General features: G+C 40.4%; 1 protein-coding gene across 1 annotated transcript in view; it reads right to left on the bottom strand.

Moving 5' to 3' along the window:
* Window positions 1-11,584: 11,584 nt before the first annotated feature.
* Window positions 11,585-19,294, bottom strand: part of macrod2 (mono-ADP ribosylhydrolase 2) — a 351,161-nt gene continuing 343,451 nt past the window's right edge. The window contains exons 11-15 of the mRNA XM_068741582.1: window positions 19,100-19,159; window positions 13,884-13,922; window positions 13,457-13,501; window positions 11,923-12,063; window positions 11,585-11,661 (exon numbers count right to left, since the gene is read on the bottom strand). Of these exons, the coding sequence (XP_068597683.1) occupies window positions 11,585-11,661; window positions 11,923-12,063; window positions 13,457-13,501; window positions 13,884-13,922; window positions 19,100-19,159 (362 nt within the window). The remainder of the gene's footprint in view (window positions 11,662-11,922; window positions 12,064-13,456; window positions 13,502-13,883; window positions 13,923-19,099; window positions 19,160-19,294) is intronic.

Below are 19,294 nucleotides of genomic sequence, written 5' to 3'. Positions count from 1 at the left end.
ATTACAGTAACATTATACTCAGCAAACAACATTGCTACAAAGATGTCTGGTGGGCAAAGAAATGTTTTACACCCTTCTGAAAGTTTCCGTCAAGCCCAGCTTTCCGTTCTGTTGGCTAACCTTTTAACAGGAATCTGGCTGAACACTGCTTGCTTGCTTGAACATTTGTGTTTCTTACCATGTTGTTCTGGTAATGTCACAATGTTCCCTGATAAACAGGCGGCGCAATGAAACTGTTCAAAGCAAAATAATGGAACCAGGAGGAGGACCTGGCATTCCTGAGTTGGAGGAACGCTCCATCGTGCCTGTCATGCCTAAGTGAATGCAACATACCTGTGTGAAGCCCTGGCAGGAATATCTTTTGCATGCTTCCATGCTCCAATATCCATCCATAATGGTACTAAGCGAGTGATTGGAGGAATACTGTGCCTCATCAGACGCCATCCTGATGCTCTTTTCACCCTCTAGTTCAGATAATCACAACTCAATAGGAGTGCCAGGAGGGCATCAGCTGCCTCTGATCTCGAGCACCGATCAAGACAAAGCAGAAACCTCAGACTTTCAATTGATTGCAGACCCCATTCCTCTCTTCCTGACTGTTTGTGCATGTGTTTGTGCTCACTTCTGTGCACGTAAGAGAAGAGAGCGGAAGGATGAGCGTTTGGGTATAAGTCACCCTCGCATGCAGACAAGCAGAAAATTATATCCCTCCACCTTGCATTCATTTATTAGACGAGAGGTAGTTAGCGTTTTGTTGGTCAGCATTAGCCTGCCGCTCTATGCCATTTGATTATGATGGGAAATGTGTTTGAACAAGACAGCAATGGATTGTTTAGATCTTAGCAGGTCTGATAAGTAAAAGAAATGCATATTGAATTAGCTGCAGATTTTGTATGACACAGTTTTCTCATTATTTTGCATCATCTTCAAAGGAGGATGTCTCGATCAGCAATTTAATCCTGTTGTCATTGTAGCTCAGGGGAGCCTGTCCCTGTGGGTCACCCACACAGCAGCATGGGAACTGTTTCTGCTTAATGTTCCGGACAGGAGCCTTGGGCAGAACAGCGGGTTCTGTTCATCCCTCACTAAAGGGCATCTCACTCTCTTTTGTTCAACTCCTTTTTTTATTGAGCAGCAATATATTCCAGGAGAATATATTCCATTGATCTGAGCCTCAGAAGGTGGAATGGTGGGCTGGTCTGCTATGTCTGACCAGATCCTGGAGATTTGATGCCAATCAGCTAACACAGGTGTCCAACAGCTAACAGAAAGATGAGAAGGAAGCCAAAAAAAAATCTAAAGAGGTGTTTACATGATGTCCATTTCCCCCAGTGACAAAAACAGCGATTTCTGGGGACTAAAACCACAAACCTTTGAAAACGTGCTCCAGAACAGGAACTTCTGAAAACACTACCGTACCGTTGTTGTATAAATGGGCTGAAAACGATGATGACACTGCCCCTCCTTGTGCAAGCCAATTACAGTTCCTGTCACTTTTCTTCATGATCACAGACAACAAATGACCTACTATGACCAGGACAACAACAAACATGAAGTCGAGCTGTCTGGTTTTGTTTGTGCTGCAGACTCCAGTGTAGATTTGATCAACCCCTACTTTGCTGTTATTCTATGCTGGTGATATAAAAAACAAAAACCCACCGCCACCACAGTATTCTTTCAATTGCTTTTGTGAATGTTTGCAGGATCATTTAGAAAACCATGCCATGTGAATTCACAAAATGTTGAAAATGCAAGCTGGTGCATTGGCACAAACGTGAAGCACGATCTGATTACATACAGAGTCAACATGCGCCAGAGAGGAGAGATGCGACTTGGTGCCATGTGACGAGATTGGCATGACGGGCATTGCGCTAACTGCGAGAAATAAATGGTGTGAAATTCATGTTGTCTTGAATAAAAACGTGAAAAATAGTACATGAAGATGCGTCACAAAAGCAATTCAGCTTCGAGGTTTGTATTCTGGTTAGTTTGGAAAATACTCTCTGTCACCTGATCCCAGCTATCAGTGACACTTCATGTTACTTGCACAAATGAAAAGTGTTTAGTCAAACGACCCCACAGTACCTTTCATGTGTTCAGTGTGAAAATACCATTAAACTTGTTCTTTCACTTCCCAATAGTTGCTAAAATATAACATTAAAACAATATGCTAATATAAACTAAATTCAATCCAGAATGAGTGAAAGTGTTCCCAGGCTGGATTGCTACCACTGGTGCATAAATGATCTCTTATATTGCAGAGGTATCTACAGCTTTGAGGTGCTTGTCCTAAACCATTCAGTCTATAGAGAATAAGATAGGAAATTGTCAGGTGAATACCAGGAACCCCAGAGAGCCTCCTTCCATTTCAGGAGATGAGAGCAGAATTTATTTCAGTGAGTAAACTGGGTGGCCTGCGAGGGTCTTGGGTCTGGCCTGCTATGGCCCATGTAGATTAAACAAGTATCAAAGAGCCCCTCATTGAACCTTGTATGGACTAATGGCTCTGGGTCTCATATGTCTACTGCAAAAATAATTAAAGAACCCCCCGGCTCAAGAGAAAACAAGAGTGGGTGGACCTCAACAAGTGCCCAACCGAAAGAACTAATGAGCTGGCAAATGTTGAAAACAGACCATTTTCATATGTTAATGTTAAATTTGTAGTGGAGGCTTGTGGAAATCGCTTAGCTGCATGACCTGACACTCTCAAAACAGGAAAAGGCAATTTTGTTGAAGGGGCAGTTGTTTGATAGCTGCTTTTTTTTGCAATGAGATGGAACAATGCCTGAGCCAATTACAGAGCATTGAGCTGTGATCTGCAGGCTAGGGAGAGGAAAACAGGACTGCTTAATAAACACCGTAACCGCCCCATTCTACTACTATCCTCTTGGAAAGCCAAGAGTCTTCATTAATATTCCGTCTTTCTGCTCCCTAAGAAATGGCCAAGGGGTGGTGGACACTAAGTAGTATTATCCTCCCCCGTGGGTTTGGGTAGCCGCCTTGCGGTTGCTGTGGTGGGGCGACTCCAAGTTAGGTCAGGGTCCTCTAAACAGACTGAAAAGCCCTGAGCTCATTACACAGGCCTGGGCCAGGCTTGACAGGACGAGAAAACACAAAGTGCTCAGAGTGAGTGAGAAGAGAGCAGGACACCATCTGCTTTGGGATTACGTTCCGACTCAGAGAAAGTGAAGACAATTAGAAAGCAGAGAGAGAGAGATGGCAGGCGAACAGAGGAGCACAGTCGACAACATGTGTCGCAAAAACTGAAGGGAAAATGACCACTGGCAAGCCTTTGAAAAAAACACTGTCTGTAAGGGCGGAAAGAAAACGGAAAACCAATAAAACTGCTGTCTCAACCGTCTCTTACTCTTGATCTCTCTTTGAAGTTTATGTTGTTTTTGTCATTTTATCCAAGGTAGTGTGAAACATTTAGTGCTCTGTCAGAAGGCGAATAAAAGGGGGCATAAAGGAGAGCGTGAACACAGATGTATCCCGAGATGAAAGGAGTAAGTGGTGATGACATGAAGACGTGTGAGAGAGAGACAACACAAAAATAGACATGTAAGGGGAAAATGCAATCAAGCCCCCCCCCCCCCTGAGCGACCTACATACCTGCTAAACCCGCTGTCAGTGGCGGCCCTGCTCCTCTCATTACACTCTGAATTACTTTACATAATCTTTAGACTCTCCCTGCGAGCCTGCTGCAGGAAGCTACTTACCTGCATGTCTTCGATATGTATTGTGCTTTGCACTATGAAACCACGGGCAGACTCTGGAAAGAGAACTTGTAAATTTGACACAAGGCGATGTGGCTATAACCCCCGTCGCACATTTAAATGGGGCACACGGCAGCTAAGGGAGCTGTAGAACCATGTTTATAGAGGAAGGCCTGGATGTTTGTGCATCAGCAAAGATACGCCTCGGGCCAGCTGGGTGATTTATTGTTATGAATTGATCTCTGTTCCATGGCGCTCAAGGCCACAGGAGACCATGGATCAGGCTGGTCAATATAATTAAAGTGCTCGTCTAGACGGCAGTGAAACCAGGAGGCCTGGGAGAGCAGCTGTCCATCACTGGAAGGTCAGCAAGGGAGCAAGCTAAATTAGCAGACCTAGAAGCACCATGTATATGTGTCAGCAGCCAAATGATACAAATACGACAAATAAAGACGTAGCATACGATCTTATCATTGTCATATCATTTCTGTCATGACTGTACAGGATAAAATAACATAACGTAGAACCCTGAATGGCTATTTATCATCATTGTTAGTTAATTTGCCATTACTTTCACTGAAACATTTAATTTATGAAAGGTAAGAAAACAAAAAGTGAATAAAAATCCTCTTCAGAAATATTTGTTTCACAAATGCCTTGGTGGAATCAGCAAGTTATTCTGTCTAATGTAAAAAAAAGAAAGAAAAGAAAAGCTACAAATTCTCACATGTAGTCATTTGGTATCATCAATAATTGGTAGATGTTTTATTATAAAATTTTTTGCTCTGCTGAAATGCAGCAGTAAACTGATAACAATGAAATTGTCTATATAACTTTTCAGCCAACTATTTGAAGCCCTCATAGCAGCAGGTTGTCTCTTATTTCATCATCTCTGTGTGTATTCTGAGCGAAAGCATCAGAAATGTACTACTGCATAAAGAAAAAAAAAACTGGTACAGCCTTGAAAATCCATGTTTGAATGTCAAAACCCATCGTTGCCAGCATCTCAATCGGGGTTTCTTCGGTTTATAACTGAAGCCATGTTACCATCAAATCCTCCTAACCGCCTCCAGGAGACAGACGACCCGTGCAGAGATCACTCATTGCTCAGACAGTGTCTGGAAACCAAAATATGTTCCTTGATGTTTCAAACACATATTTGTTGCTCTTCTGCCGGCTGACAAATTCCCATTCTACCCAGAGTGCATTCATTCTTGCGAACCGAACGAAGGGACGGAGATGCGGATAAGAGATGATCAAAAGAGGAGAGTCGACAGAGGACAGAGAAACGATGTCCCTCGCAGCTTGCTCAATGAGGCGCCCTGCCTTTGAAGCTGGCTCAGGGCCAGAGTTGGCTGACATAATGGTATTGCACACATTGTTAGTCCATTTTCAATCTGACCATAGCCCTTTATTTGTCATCAGTCCGAAGATACTGTAAAATGATGGTGGGTATTGTTATATTGAGGAATGACGGTCAAGACCCAACTCCACTCAAAAAAAAAAAGTCATTATCAAGGGAGAAAGTTTAATGTTGAAACAACGAGGAAACGGGCTTCATTAAATAGCCAGTGAGCGAAAATTAGCAAAGCAAGTCAAAACAAAGAGTCAATTGGAGTTAAGGAATGAGGAGCAAAGCCAAATGGAACTTACAATAAAAACTAATACAGCGTAGTGTGAATAAAAATAACACAGTGGGCAGTTTCCCTTGGTACACACACATAATACTCAGCAGAGCAGTGACTGGTGTCGTGGCCATTCTTGGACTTTCACAATCATTTTGAAAAGCTACGAAAAATAAGCAGAGCCTATTGTCTCCAGCCAGCGGCAGCCTGCTCCCAGCGGAGCCACTCGGCTTTGCAGTATACAATGTTATGCCAAAACTTAATTGTGCCCTGACAGCTCTTAGACACAGGAAGGACTGCATTGCCTTCCAGAATGAGATTTACATCACCAGTGTATGCCATTGTTCAAAAAAAGACAAAAGGGAATAAAACAACCAGTTAGGCAAAGCTTCAAATCCTCTTTGCTACTGTGTGGAGCATAAATGCAAAGCAAACTCCAGTAGCAACACATTCGGAGGAATACGGCAATTAATTCAGAGATAAATTAGTGAAGGTGATAAAAAGAGGATGGAAAAGGGACTCTTGATTTGTGATGAATTACTCTGAACATCCACTATTCGTATTTGATGTCTTGAAATAAATAAATAAAAGGGACTATACACAGGGTCTCTGAGATGTGCTTGCTATGTGTAGCTTCAAATTGCTAATACCAAATTCTGCTGAAAGTCAAAAGAGCCTATTATATTAGCATTTGCAGTTTTGTTCACCTCTAGCTGTATTACTGAGCGAGTAAGAAATCCATAACCTCCCCCAAATAATACTAGCAAACTAGGGAATAATATCAATTCTCATTACACTTTTTAGGGGGGGATTTATTGTTCTTCCATATTGATTAATAGAGGCAGAATTAGGTGCATGGTGTTGATATTTGGACACGATATGACACATGCTGGTGTTTCTAATCAAGCTGTCACAGGTATCAATACTTAAACTATCCCGGCCACTGTGTGTGTGTGTGAGGGGGGCATTTGAGAAATCAAGAAAACAATAAAGGAACCATAAACAAGTGAAAACTAGTAGATAATGAGGATGAACTGGAGTTTATTTGAGCTGCTGTGATGTATTTTTAACAACCCAACAGGTCTAAGGAGGGAAAAGGAAACAAAGGAAAATCAAAGGAGAGATGCACAGTGGGAATGTCAGCACCAACAGCCTCTAGGCTGATGTAATGGTGCCTCGTTTCTTTGCTGTGTTGAGACTGAGATTGTTGTGATGCCCTGCTGGGTCTGTCTCCCTGTCCTCCGTCTCCCCATCTCCTCTGCAGGAACCCTCCTGCCTGGCTTTATATGTCATTATAACTTGTCCCCAACTCTCCTGCTTTGCCTTCATGAAGACCACCCCTCTTTAATGTCCCACAACCTCAACCTCCAGCTTCAGCAAAGTCAAATAGAAGGAATGATATAATCCATATATTGAAGATTCATGCTGAAGTTAATCTGTGCCTTATAATAAGGTACAGACACTTCAGCACAGTTAATAAGATGGAATAACTGATCTTCATCACAAAGCAGCCTTGTGCAATGACACGTTTGGGGTTTCTGTCGGTCCTTGCATTACACGTAAATGTCTTCATATGAAACTCAGAGTTTGATCAAAAAGAAGGACGAGCTCCTGTTTACTCAGTGGCATTGACTCTGTGCAGCCATTAAATCTTACCTTTGGAACGAAGACAATGACTATCGACTCCTGTAGGAAAATCACACAGCATGAAGGAAAAACAATTTATGTTCACAACTCTGATTTATTTATTCCTAGCTTTAGGCAAAGACAGTCTTATTTTAATTTATGGGTCTTCCGTGAGCTTACTGAGGCGAGAGCAGCAGTCTTGCAAGTCACCAGAACAAGGCTTGCTGGGGAGATATTTCAAACACAATAACAATATAGACTTCATTTCCATTTTGAAGTGTGTTATAAATATTCATAAAAAAAAGACTGCTTGGATTAAGATTCAAATTGTGTGTATCTGCATGTGAGTGGGGTATCTTAATACGTATGATTCCCGTAGTGGAGTGTGCAGTCTGATTTAATATACAATCTCCTCACAGCCTACCTGCTTATATTATCTGTACTCCAAATAAATACTGTAGAAAGCTCCAGAAAATTCCCACAATGCATTGCTGTATATTGTTTGAATCCTGATCACGTTACATTGCAACAATCTGAAATAAGATGTTCAAAGGGAAAGACAAGAAGAATGATAAAACCTCTATGAACATAAAATAAATTATATGAAGAGACCCGCAATGCAAAACGCAGCAGATCGGTAACATAAACTAAGAAGACATCAGTAAATGACCTGTGAAATATTCCACATGTGTAAAGCGAAAATGAGGAAAAAACAAAGTGCTTTTCTTCAGCCTTGAATAACTTGGCGTGCCTGAGTCGAGGTTGCAATATTTAGCCGTGATACACACCTCGGTATGTGCAATGTTGAGCAAGGTGAAAGCTGCTGGGTGCTAACAGACAACGCTGACAGCAGAAAACACATGGATAGAAATATGCAGCTGCAAAGGGCGGCATCTGAGAAGAAAGCTCTAATGGCATCGCATGCTTCAATATGAGATGCTGACACTGAACCACTTCATCGTCAGTGAAGCCTCCTGCTGTGGCAGTTTTCAGAGGACTAGAATGCATTAAACTCAATGCGCTAATATAATATGCAGTATAATTACAGAATGAATTTTCATCCATCTCATGTTTGAGAGCATCAAATTCAGATTTCATTTCAGTAACTGCCCAGATCACTCGTGATATGGTGATCTGGTCTCTCACTACAACACAGAGGGAAACATGTGGGAATTTATTTTTACCGTATCAACAAGATAGGTACATAAAGCAGATATGCAATATTTGATGTGCACAATTTTATCTCACAAGCAGACAAGTGTTTTCATGGAGTGCTGGCTCACAGAGCACTTTGGTTTTTTAAGGTCATCATTTCACTAATTTAGCCTTTCAAACATAGAAATACTGAAATATACAAAACAACAAAAAATAAAACCTTCCATGCAGCAACTACACATGAATCGCTTTCTATGTAAATAACTAGAAAAGTACTCAGAGAGAGCAGACCTCCGCCAAGCAGCTCATTCCCCTCCTAATTAGATTTACACCATCCACATGGTGATCTGGATCATCATCAAAAGGTTCTAAATGATTATTGGTATCTTTATACACCAACCACGAAAAGTTAAAGTGAATCGGAGTTGATTCTTTTAACTGATTCTTGAATCCATAAATTGAGTTTTCAATGTTAAATTTTAATATTATTTCCTGACCTCATTCTGGATCAGATCCGGATGAAATTCGGTGCTGAGATAGAGGCCCCCACCCTGCATGTCTGTCTCAAATTCCATAAACAACGGTCAATAATCCACTCCATTGACTGCAATGTTAACAAAAATGCCAAAGTGACCCAGAATCCAGGATCTCTTCTGAATCGTCACCAAAATGTAATCATCTGTTCCTGGTAACATTCCCAACATTTCCCGACGATTTCATCAAGATCCGTCTGTGAGTTATGTTGCTAACAGCCAGACAGACAATCAAACAGACAAACCAATGGCGGCGATTAAATAACCTCTGCATTGGCAGAGGTTAAAAACAACAACAACAACAAGGTAGCAGGTGGCCTGATTACAGTTAGCTATATAGTTATTATTATCGTTTGGTTTTGTCTGGTGAAGCTGGTTACACATGGATGAGCCAGTCTCTTCTGTCCTGCGTTATATTCCATATCTGAGACAGTTTGGCTCTGCATCGTGTCTGAGACCCGACTCTTCTGGACACAATGCAATCTGTCTGCAATCAGGAATGACACCACTGTTTACTGCTAGAAGGTGGCATCGCACAGCACATAGACAGTGGTGGCTTAGACAGTGACAGACACTGGCGGGGGGAGACAGGACACAATCGACAGGCTAGAGTGAAATTTTCCAGTGATGGAAAGCCAGTAGTGTGTAGGATGTATTCCAATGAGTCTTCAGTGAGAAGGCCAACTTTGATAGATCGGTCTGGGATGTTCTCTCTCCCCTTAAATTAATTGGATGTCCGTCAAAGAGAAAGTGAAATTGAGGTAAGAAATTGACTCAGACATTTGTGTTAGTGTAGTGGTGGGAGACTGGTGGCTGGAGTTCACATATTACAGCCTCTGTAGAAGACCCTTAATCAGGGATAACTTCAGGCAGAGTAAATCAGCAGGAGAATGGGAACAAATAAAGATAGATTTAAAATCCCAATGCGGGAAATGACATTGCATAAATGAGGGATATGCAAAATGTTAAATTCGAGATTTACCTCAACCTGGATGTCTAAGAACCTACATAGACACTTCGAGAGCTGCTGTTTATAATCATGTGATCACACTCATGTAATCGTGTGACGAGCAATTTTCAACATTTACCACATTTTTTGTAACATTTATTCAGGACGAAATATTGTAACATTTATTGAACACAAATATTTATTAAAAATTAAAACTTGCCCCTGAAATTAAGAATAGTGCCTGAGACCATTAACCTGTAATTTTGCAAATATGGATATAAATAAAAACATGGATGCATCACATTCATCTTCAATGCAGCAGCGCAGAGGATTTACATAATCAGCGACTTTCAAAGTGGGCACCAGATTTAAAAGTCACCATTTGTGTCAGACTAAATGTAAAATATAATCACAATCTCCTTCTCTGTTCCTAAGTGATGCCGTTTAATGGCTAGAAAAGTATTAGCAGAATTAAGTCGGAGTAACATTGACCTTTGACCTCTTGGGTATAAATATGGTCACTTTCATGGATGTCAGTCAAATTTTCAGCCAGTTATCACAATAATCCAGTCATGGCAAGAAAGGGTTTGTGAGACCAATAAAGTCATGCTTGAGGAAATTACTTTTTTGCCTGATGTGTTCTCTCTGGTTTTCCTGAGATACCAGATTCACAGGGATAGATTGGACCGACACCCCAAGAATACAATGTCTTAAAAGGAAGATTTATTTCCTCTTGAACATTGTCAACAAACCCATAAGCAACAATTCCAAAGGGAACAGACCCAGAGTGTCATGTAGGCATTTCTTTTCATACAGACACACAGAGTTGGTCTTTGTAGTCTGTAGCTTCGGGGCGTGCACATCGATGGCTTGGAAGTAAAAGCTATATCAAAGGTAGTACAACAGTAAAGAATTAGATGGTTTTAACTGAAGAATCAGGAATATACTTTTGGTTGCTTTATCTAATGCAAAGATTATAATTAATTAATTAATTATATGATCATGATTGTATTCTAACATTCCAAATATTATATGGCAGGTTAGAATACATTCTATATTCTGTGGAATGATTATTCCTATAAAATTCATTCATTAATTCATGTGCTATGTGGAAATATAATAGCATTGTACAAATGGTGTATAAAGGAAACACCAACTGTGTAAAAATACAGATGAGTGGGGTCCTGGTAGGCAAAGCAGCTTCAGTTTGATTATGATGGAGGTAGTGCAGACATGCTCATCTCTCAATGCTTTCTGATTTACCCTCTCTGTCTACGGCACTGAGCCTCCAGCTCAGTGATGATGATCACGATGATTATGATGATGATGATGACAAAAGCACACACAAGTCTCTCATTCTTTAAAAAGACTATAAGGAGACTCGCGACACATCGGGACATTTCAGTTTTGAACAAAAGTTGCTCAAACAGGAGTAAATAGTGTTTTTGTGCTCTAATGAGGAGCCAAATGAGCTGGAGAAACCCAATCCTTGGGTTATAAATAAGTGTCTCAAACGGAAATTCTGAGGCAGCTGCTTTTACACAACCAAGACAACAAAGGGTAGATAATTGATCTTAATCAATTTGATCATTTATGTGACGTGCAACTGATCTACAAGTAGTAAAAAACTTTGACAATTTACAAAGCTATACTAATCAGTCCTTGTTCATCTGCGAGTATTGGCTCTTCTTGCCATCGCCATCAAATTTTATATTTTATATTTCTCCAGCCACCCGAGGCTCCCTGCAATGCTTCATACTTCTTGTGTGAAAGTGATGAGACACAGGTGATAAAGCAGATTCTAGATGAAGCTGAGACTGATAGCCGAAGAAAACTAGTTTGACAAACAGCTGACAACAACAATAATTCCGACCACATTAATCGAATGCTCAAGCGTACAAATACACCCGACTGGATGAGAAAAATCCAACTGATAGAAAACGAGTCAGGACCCCTCCAACCATATTAAACACAATCCAATCAGACCTTACCCTCCATCTCCACAGTGGACTTTGCAGCATCGTCTTCCATCTTCGCGGCAGTAGGCTGCACTTCCTCTGCAGGTGAGAGAAACAGATAGATGATGTCTTGATATTTTTGAGACGACACGCTCAGCGAACATCAATGTCTCTGCAGTCAGGCAATCGGAGTCAACATTTTGACAGCTTCTACTGTCACGTCTTCAATCAGATCAGCTTTGCTAATCGGGTTGCTAAAAGGGTTTCATTAATGGTAGAGCAAAAACCAAATAGTTTAAATTTTTATGCTGTTATATGTATATCAAGATTTAGTGAAGTGACTTATTCAAATATCCGTACCTTGATCTTTATCTTTATTATTGTCAATGCATTTTTTTTCTTCTTTATTGTTGTCCTCGTCAAGGCTTGTATCTTTTTCCTGGGTTTCATTTTCACCACCATCCTTTTCTTCATTTGCCTCTTCACTTCCTGAATTTTCATCTAGAGACAGACAAACATTGAAATATTAAAGGTACATTTTGACAGGTGCATTCAAGCATGCAGATTCAGGCCTTCACATGAAACCCTCCAATGCAAAACAAACCCATGCGTCATTACTGCTGACAGAAATCACTTTTAAATGTTTTCACATCAACAGGGTTCTCTGTTCCAGCTGGGAAGACATGCGGGTAGAGGAGAAAGTAAGTAAAAGTGTCAAAGATCCTCATGTCTGAAGCAGAAGAGCTTGCTTTAGCTGGTGTACACCGGCTTAAAGGTCAATATAAACAGCTGGTCAAGAAAACGCAAGTATGAAGCTGCTCAGGATGTAAAGCTTGTAGCGCCCAGTCGACCAGTCCTGGTGCCAAAACGTGTATATTGTGAGAAATAAGTGTGCAAGGATTAATAGAAAAGCAACATTTTAATAAACATGCCAATAATGTCGCCTCTTTTATTTTCAGAGCTAAATGTAATTTTTTTATCTTTGATGATGCATCCCTTGATGCCATAATAGGGTCGTTAAAACACCCCGAAGTTTTCAGGACTAATAAAAGATTCTCCTCACTAATTGTAAAACTAGTTCAGTATTGTATTGTCATTTTGTGAGGTTATTAACAATTCACTCTTACAGTATAATTGTCTCTGATCTATACCCATCAACTTGGTTGAGTTATAGCTTACCAAACTAACTACGGTACAACCCCATAATTGAATAACATATTGATATGTGGTCACATTTAGAAAAATGATGGTGTTGTTTAGACTATACAGGCTATTGTTAATCCTCGGCGCTCCTGCCTTTCTGTTTGCATCTTATAATTGCATATATCAGCTCTTGGATATTATCGCAGGGCTGAATGTGCTTTGACTAGCTCATAGAATAGCTACAAAATTCATGTTTAGAGAGGCTCTGTCAGATCTTTGTCAATGGAATGGGATTTGAATAAAACAGAGGAGAGGCGAGGTGCTGCTGGCTGACAGTATGCAAATGAAGAATCGCAATTATATATACCCGCAGCAGAGGATAGTTGGGAAAGAGAAATGGTCCTATTGCAAAGTTAAAGTGCACACACACACACACACACTCAATGCACTTAAGGCTTCCGCTGTCAGCAGAAAACACATCAACATTTGGAGGTCTGTTCATCCAGCCTGCACTGATGCATTTTATACAACTAATTCATCTCCTGTTAACAAGACTGATCAAGTCGGATGTTTAATCAAACTCAGGAGAAGTGATTACCAGAGCAATCAGCTACTTGTCAGTTAGCTCTCACAGCTATTCTCCTCTGGACATGAGAGTCACAACAATGAGCGCTCCTTCCTGCACAATGACAACAACATGTGCACTGTGCCCCAGTCCATCCAGGAGCCTTGACTTGTAACTGTACTATACCTGGGTTTTGGCTTTCCATCGCCATGTCCTCATTTTTCACAGCATCTAGAAGACGAATTCAAAACAGTGGAAAACATTTGAGTTCAGTGCTCATCCCTGGAGTTGACTGAGCTTTCAATATCACCTCAAATGGTCTTTTCATTCCATCTCTTTGTGTAACTATGTCTTTGTACTTCAGTAGGAGAGCAATGGAACCAGAAAGACACGCATAAATTAAGTGACAAAAAGAAGGGAAAAAGAATGTCACATCTGAAGCCATGCATAATTGAGGGACTTCTTTGTTCCAGGCTTCTATGATAAGAGAACTTTATTTGTTAGAGTGGTGGCACACAGGATGGAACGACTGATGACTGAAGACGGGGTGAATATTACATTCCATTTTTGAGGGGCTCCGAACATATGTCAATGGCCCGTAGAGCTACATTACCATTGGCACCCTCTTCTTCATCACCTGTTTCCTCTTTACCTGGCAAGAGAGGAAAAGGAATCGTCACCCGAACACAGTCATGCATGAGAATAAAGTCAGTCGTTTATTTTGGAAACCAAAGCTAATAGTCACAAACCGTTATCTCCAGGCAGAACATTGATCTTGGGAGGCTGGCATCCCATTTTAAAATTTTCATGTCTAGCTTATTTGTGTTTGTTCTTTGGTTGTACCCTACCTTTCATATTGTGCAGAAATATGGGGGAACGCAGGTAAAACATCTATAGGTTCATTAGGAAAATTACAAAAAAAGGCTATTAGAATTATCAATAAAGTAGGATATCTTGAACCAACCAATAATTTATTTATACAAAATAAAACATTAAAATTAGTTGATATTTTGAAAATTAAAATATTAGAGATTCTTTATAGAGTAAAAAATAACAATATCCCAAAGTGTATAAATGACTTTTTCAAATTAAGGGTATTTTATGTTCGAATGTTAAAAAGCAAGAACCAATGTGATGTTAAGGTCTGCTTCTGTTCTTGGAGTATTTATCGTTATCAAAGTTCAAAACATGTCTCAAATGTCAAATAATTAATGAATATGAAAAGTGTGCATAAATAATAATTTGATATGTAAAGCCAATCTAATAATTGTATGTATTATAGGATAGGCTACAACAAGCATTGCTTCTGCCTATTCCATTTTTGGTTGTAATATATAGTTTGTTTTGTTTAAGTTGTATTTTTTTGTCTTAATCTGACAACCCAAATAAAAATCATCATCGTTTTTGTTCAAGGTTTTTTGTTGTCTTAACTTATTGTCTATTGGGTATCAGATGAAGCTAAAGCCATGCTAGCAGCTCTGTCAGACTGTGAACATGCATAGCTATGTTTGACATTGAATGCTACTTTAGCATGGGAAGATCTCAAAGCTGCTAATGCTTAGCAGGTTAGCGGTTAAAATTCTATCTTTTTTCTTAAAGTCATTCTGGATCCGATTCAAATAATACCAGTGTAAGGTAGAGGTCCCCACCCTCCATGTCTGTGTCAAATTCCATAAGCATTGGTCAATAATCAACCGAGATATTGGGAAACACATTTTGAAGCTCCATTGACTGCAATGTTACCGAACATGTCAAACTGATTCATAACCCGGAATCTCTTCTGGATTATCACCGAGATTGAATCATCTTTTCCTGGTAACATTCTCAACACTTCCTGAAAATTTTATCAAGATCCGTCCAGAACGTTTTGAGCTATCTTGCTAACAGACAGACGGACAGACAAACAAACGGGGGCGATTTCATAACTTCCTTGGCGGAGGTAATTAAGAGTCATGAGATTGTCCGCTGACCTATGCCACGACACCATAGCCACATTTTGTGCGCACAAAAAGCAGATAAAATCAAACAATGTAATCCATCTAGCTTATCTGTTACCCCCATCATCCTTACCCCTTGTCTCCCCTTTCCAAATGCTTTTGCACAAACAGACCTACACGTAAACCAGTGACATTTGGGCCAAATCGAGTGAATGAAAGCCATGACACCAATAAGAGAACATGTTTTACAATGGCCATTGTGCAGCTTCTATAATTGCTTTTTTAACAAGCTGTAGAAAGAAACCATTTTTTCATATCCATGCAATTTTACCCTACACTCAGAACAATAAAAATGCCATCCTCTATTAAATGGGAAAAAGGCCAGCTCCACCAGTCTGCATGTTTGTCTCAAGTGCCTCCGTCCATCACACAGAGCGCTGGTGACACACAGTAGATGGCAACCCTTTCTATTAATCATGACTGGCATTTTGAGATGGAGCCACGGACAGGGGGCTGAAAAGACTTCTTCATTTAGAAAACAATCTTTTGTTGGCGATGAGGTCATTCCACACATTTCTTTCCTCTTTAAAAATGATTCTTGGCTGTTATATCCGTCTAAAATGATTCCAAACAACAATTTATCACTTATTACAAAAGGCTGAATGTAATTTCCGCCCTCATCATTTGTATTTGTTTTATTGGATAAAGCAGTATTAAACTTACGATAAGGGACAGGCTGCAGATTAAAAAAAAAAAAAAAAAAACATTTGAACGCACACAAAAACGAAAAAGGATTCTATGTAGGGCAGATGTGATTTATAACAGCCCTGCATTAAGTTCAAACTGCCTCCTCTCAAAGCAGACAGTCATCGAGAACCTCCTATTCATTCAATTTCTGCAAACAGTAGGTGGCAGCGTTGCCACAGCTTTCCTACCCAGTGTGAACAGGATTAAACTGCCCTCACTGTGAAACAAGGTATGACATACTTCGCACAAATGGGCTCCGGCCAAAGGCTCCACCTGAAGACGTGACAAAACTCCCCTGAATTTCACATTCAGAAAGACTGGAAGGTGTCGACGTCTCGCCTACAGCGCTGTTGAACAAGCAACAGCACCACAGTGCTTTAATAAAACGTTCGTCTCACACAACTAAATTATTTATTTATTTGTCAGATGAAGGGGCACCATATCTCAAGGAAGTAAACAATTAAGATGCTGAAACGTAGCCTTGTCTGTGTTGCGACTAAGCTCTGTCTCCTTTTACTGCTCTTCCTTTATAGCCAACTGGAGTAAAATACCAAAATGCAAAAAAAAAAAAAAAAAAAAGTAAATAAAAGGGGTGCCCTGGAAAATTAACGAGAAAAAAGGGCTCGGAGATGACCAGCGGATATCATTCACACACCTTTTGCATTTGAAATGAGTGTGTGCAAAGAAAATGCAAATGCATCTACGAACAATTGCTGCTGGGTGCCGCCGAGCAAAGACGACGTCCCAGGGAGAGGTTTACTGTCTGTCCACACATTCACTGTTATGAATCCTTCTGTCCAATCACACTCGGGGCATCTCTCAGCATCTGCCGCTCTACCTCTGGCCTCTCCCAGCATACCAGGCAAGCGACTCGGCCAGGAATTGATTTCTGGCTCAATGTTCACATTTTACTGTGCCCTGTGACATTCACTAATCTCACTAATACACCAATCCGATACCAAATAATAGACACTGTGGGGCTGCATGCTAAGTCAGGTGTGCTAAAGAGGCTATACTCTCCCCTGGGCCTCTGTGGCTCACCCACTCTCTCCCACTACCGCTCGCAGCATGTGCATGCTGTGATTCAGTTTCATGTGGATTACATCACAACATAGCTCATCTCATCTCGCACACATGTGCACGCAATTAATATTTTCTTTTTTGCAAATACACTTTGGGGTTATTTGTAGCTGATGAGCGATCGTGTGTCGGCTTCTTTTTAAAAGGACTTGAAATACTGGTTATCAGATCTCGACAGCTGTCCGGTTGTGTTGGACTTGTGCGAATAAAAATTAGAATTCAATTTATGCGACTGTTGAACATTAAAAGGTGTAAGACGTTCAACAGTTATTTTGTATGGCTACTACCTTGGCCAGGTTTCCCTTGTAAAAGACATTTCAGATCTCATTGAGACTTCCTGGTTAAATACAGGTAAAATAAAAAACAAAAAAACAAAGATACAATTCTGAAACATCAAGAATAATAAAGTAATAGTTACAGAAATAACATGAAAAATATAGAGACAATAAAATAAATGTAAAAACACAACATAAATTACATGTAAAATATGCTTTGGTTCATCCTGACGATGACATTTCTCTGTCTCCTTGTGTCTGTTAGACAATTTCAGCTGATGAATGATTTTAATGATTTTCTTTTTTTTACAGTGTGTGTTTGTGTTGATTGCATACTTCCTGTATTGTTCCACCAATCCACTGAATATGAGAGAGCATTGTGCTTGTGTGGTCACAACACAACTGTAAATGTGGAAATTGCTGTGCGTGGGCCAAAGCACCCTGTAAATTACCACTAACCAGTCTATTCATCAGGAAAAATGAAAAGAGCGGCAAAATCTCTCAAGCTTTCTCTTCATCAGTGCCCGTGCTTAAAAGCGCCTCATGCCCGGCCCACGGAGAGAGGAGTGTGAGGGGTGTGATGGATGTGACGGAGGAGTATTGACAGACACGCTCCACCGAGTCAGCTGCACAGCGTAATTTATTCAAAAGGGTGCTTCATAAATTGTAGATTCAGAACAGGCGACCTGCTTTCCTGTCTCCGTAGATGACATGGTGAAATATACAGTGCATGGTTATATATATAGCAAGCTTTTTTTGGGGGGGGGTGAAGACATAACACACAAGTGTAGGGGAGCATTTTATTATATCATGTAGTGACAGCTGGGTTTTTTCTGGCTGGCACTTCTACTACCTTGTGCCATCTTGACATCTGAGTGTTTCCAATGATGTATCCCTCTTATGTGCTATGTTGCACCGGTCTTAACCTTTATAGTGCAGCCGATACAAAATCATTTCATTCCCTTCCTGTGAGAGAGGTTGTCTCACGGGCTGAGTGTTCCCATGCTCGAACGCTGTGCCAAGGCCTTTTGTGAATGGATTAGCTACTATTAAGCTGCTGGGCCTGATAAATTAGGATTTATAAAGATTATTACAAAATGCTTATGCCCTCCTAATGCTGGTGATTGAATTTGTGAATCATATTAAATTACTGCTGTGGATTATGGAAAGGTAGGTTGAATAGGGAGGAAGAAATGACTGCTGTTGCTTTGTTTAACAACTCAGAATGTATTGGTGCCCTTGAAGTGTCGGCGCTATCTAGTCCACCCTCACACAAAAGAGCCCTTTCCGCAGAGGAAAACAAGTACGTCTGCTATCTTCAAAAATTCCTTGCAACCTTAAGGCTCGCAGACAAATTGATGGTGTACGATTTTAATTGCCTACTAACACCCTCCAGCCTAAGAATCTAATTATCTTTGGTCCATCGTATTGGAGAAGCCTATAACTGTTTCAATATTACACAGCCAAAAGGGGCTGAAATTGCAGAATAGCCAGATAATGGCTTCTTAAACAACTTTGTCTCTAAGAAAAGATTTATTAAAAAAAAAAAAAGACCAAGCTTCATCTTGTATTCATTTCCCAAAAGAGCGACTTGGAACCAGAGAGCAAAGGATTACTGACCAAGACTGAAAATGGCTTCACAACCAGAAAGCAAATGAATATGTAAAAACGCAATGTCAAGCATTGTTACGCAAACTGTCGAGAACATGAAGTAATTGTTAATAACATTGCAATAACAACAGACATACGCATGCAAAAGCACACGCCCACAGAGTCAGGAACAGGCATACCTCTGCTGGTGTCTTCGTTTTCTTCCTCGGTTGTGGATTTTGTAGATGGTGGTGTGTTATCTGCAAATAAATAAACACAAGTGGGAGTGACACATCGTCGTCCCTCCCAACACGATCAGGATGTGAAGGGCGTGACAGCGTGCCAATTTGTGAGAGATATAGCTTTTGGCAAGTCAAACACATCGAAGCGGTGAT

The sequence above is a fragment of the Brachionichthys hirsutus genome, chromosome 7 (genome assembly GCF_040956055.1).
Source record: "Brachionichthys hirsutus isolate HB-005 chromosome 7, CSIRO-AGI_Bhir_v1, whole genome shotgun sequence".
Taxonomy (NCBI): domain Eukaryota; kingdom Metazoa; phylum Chordata; class Actinopteri; order Lophiiformes; family Brachionichthyidae; genus Brachionichthys; species Brachionichthys hirsutus.
Note: the sequence above shows the minus strand (reverse complement) of the source record. Positions and strands in the feature narration are given on the sequence as shown.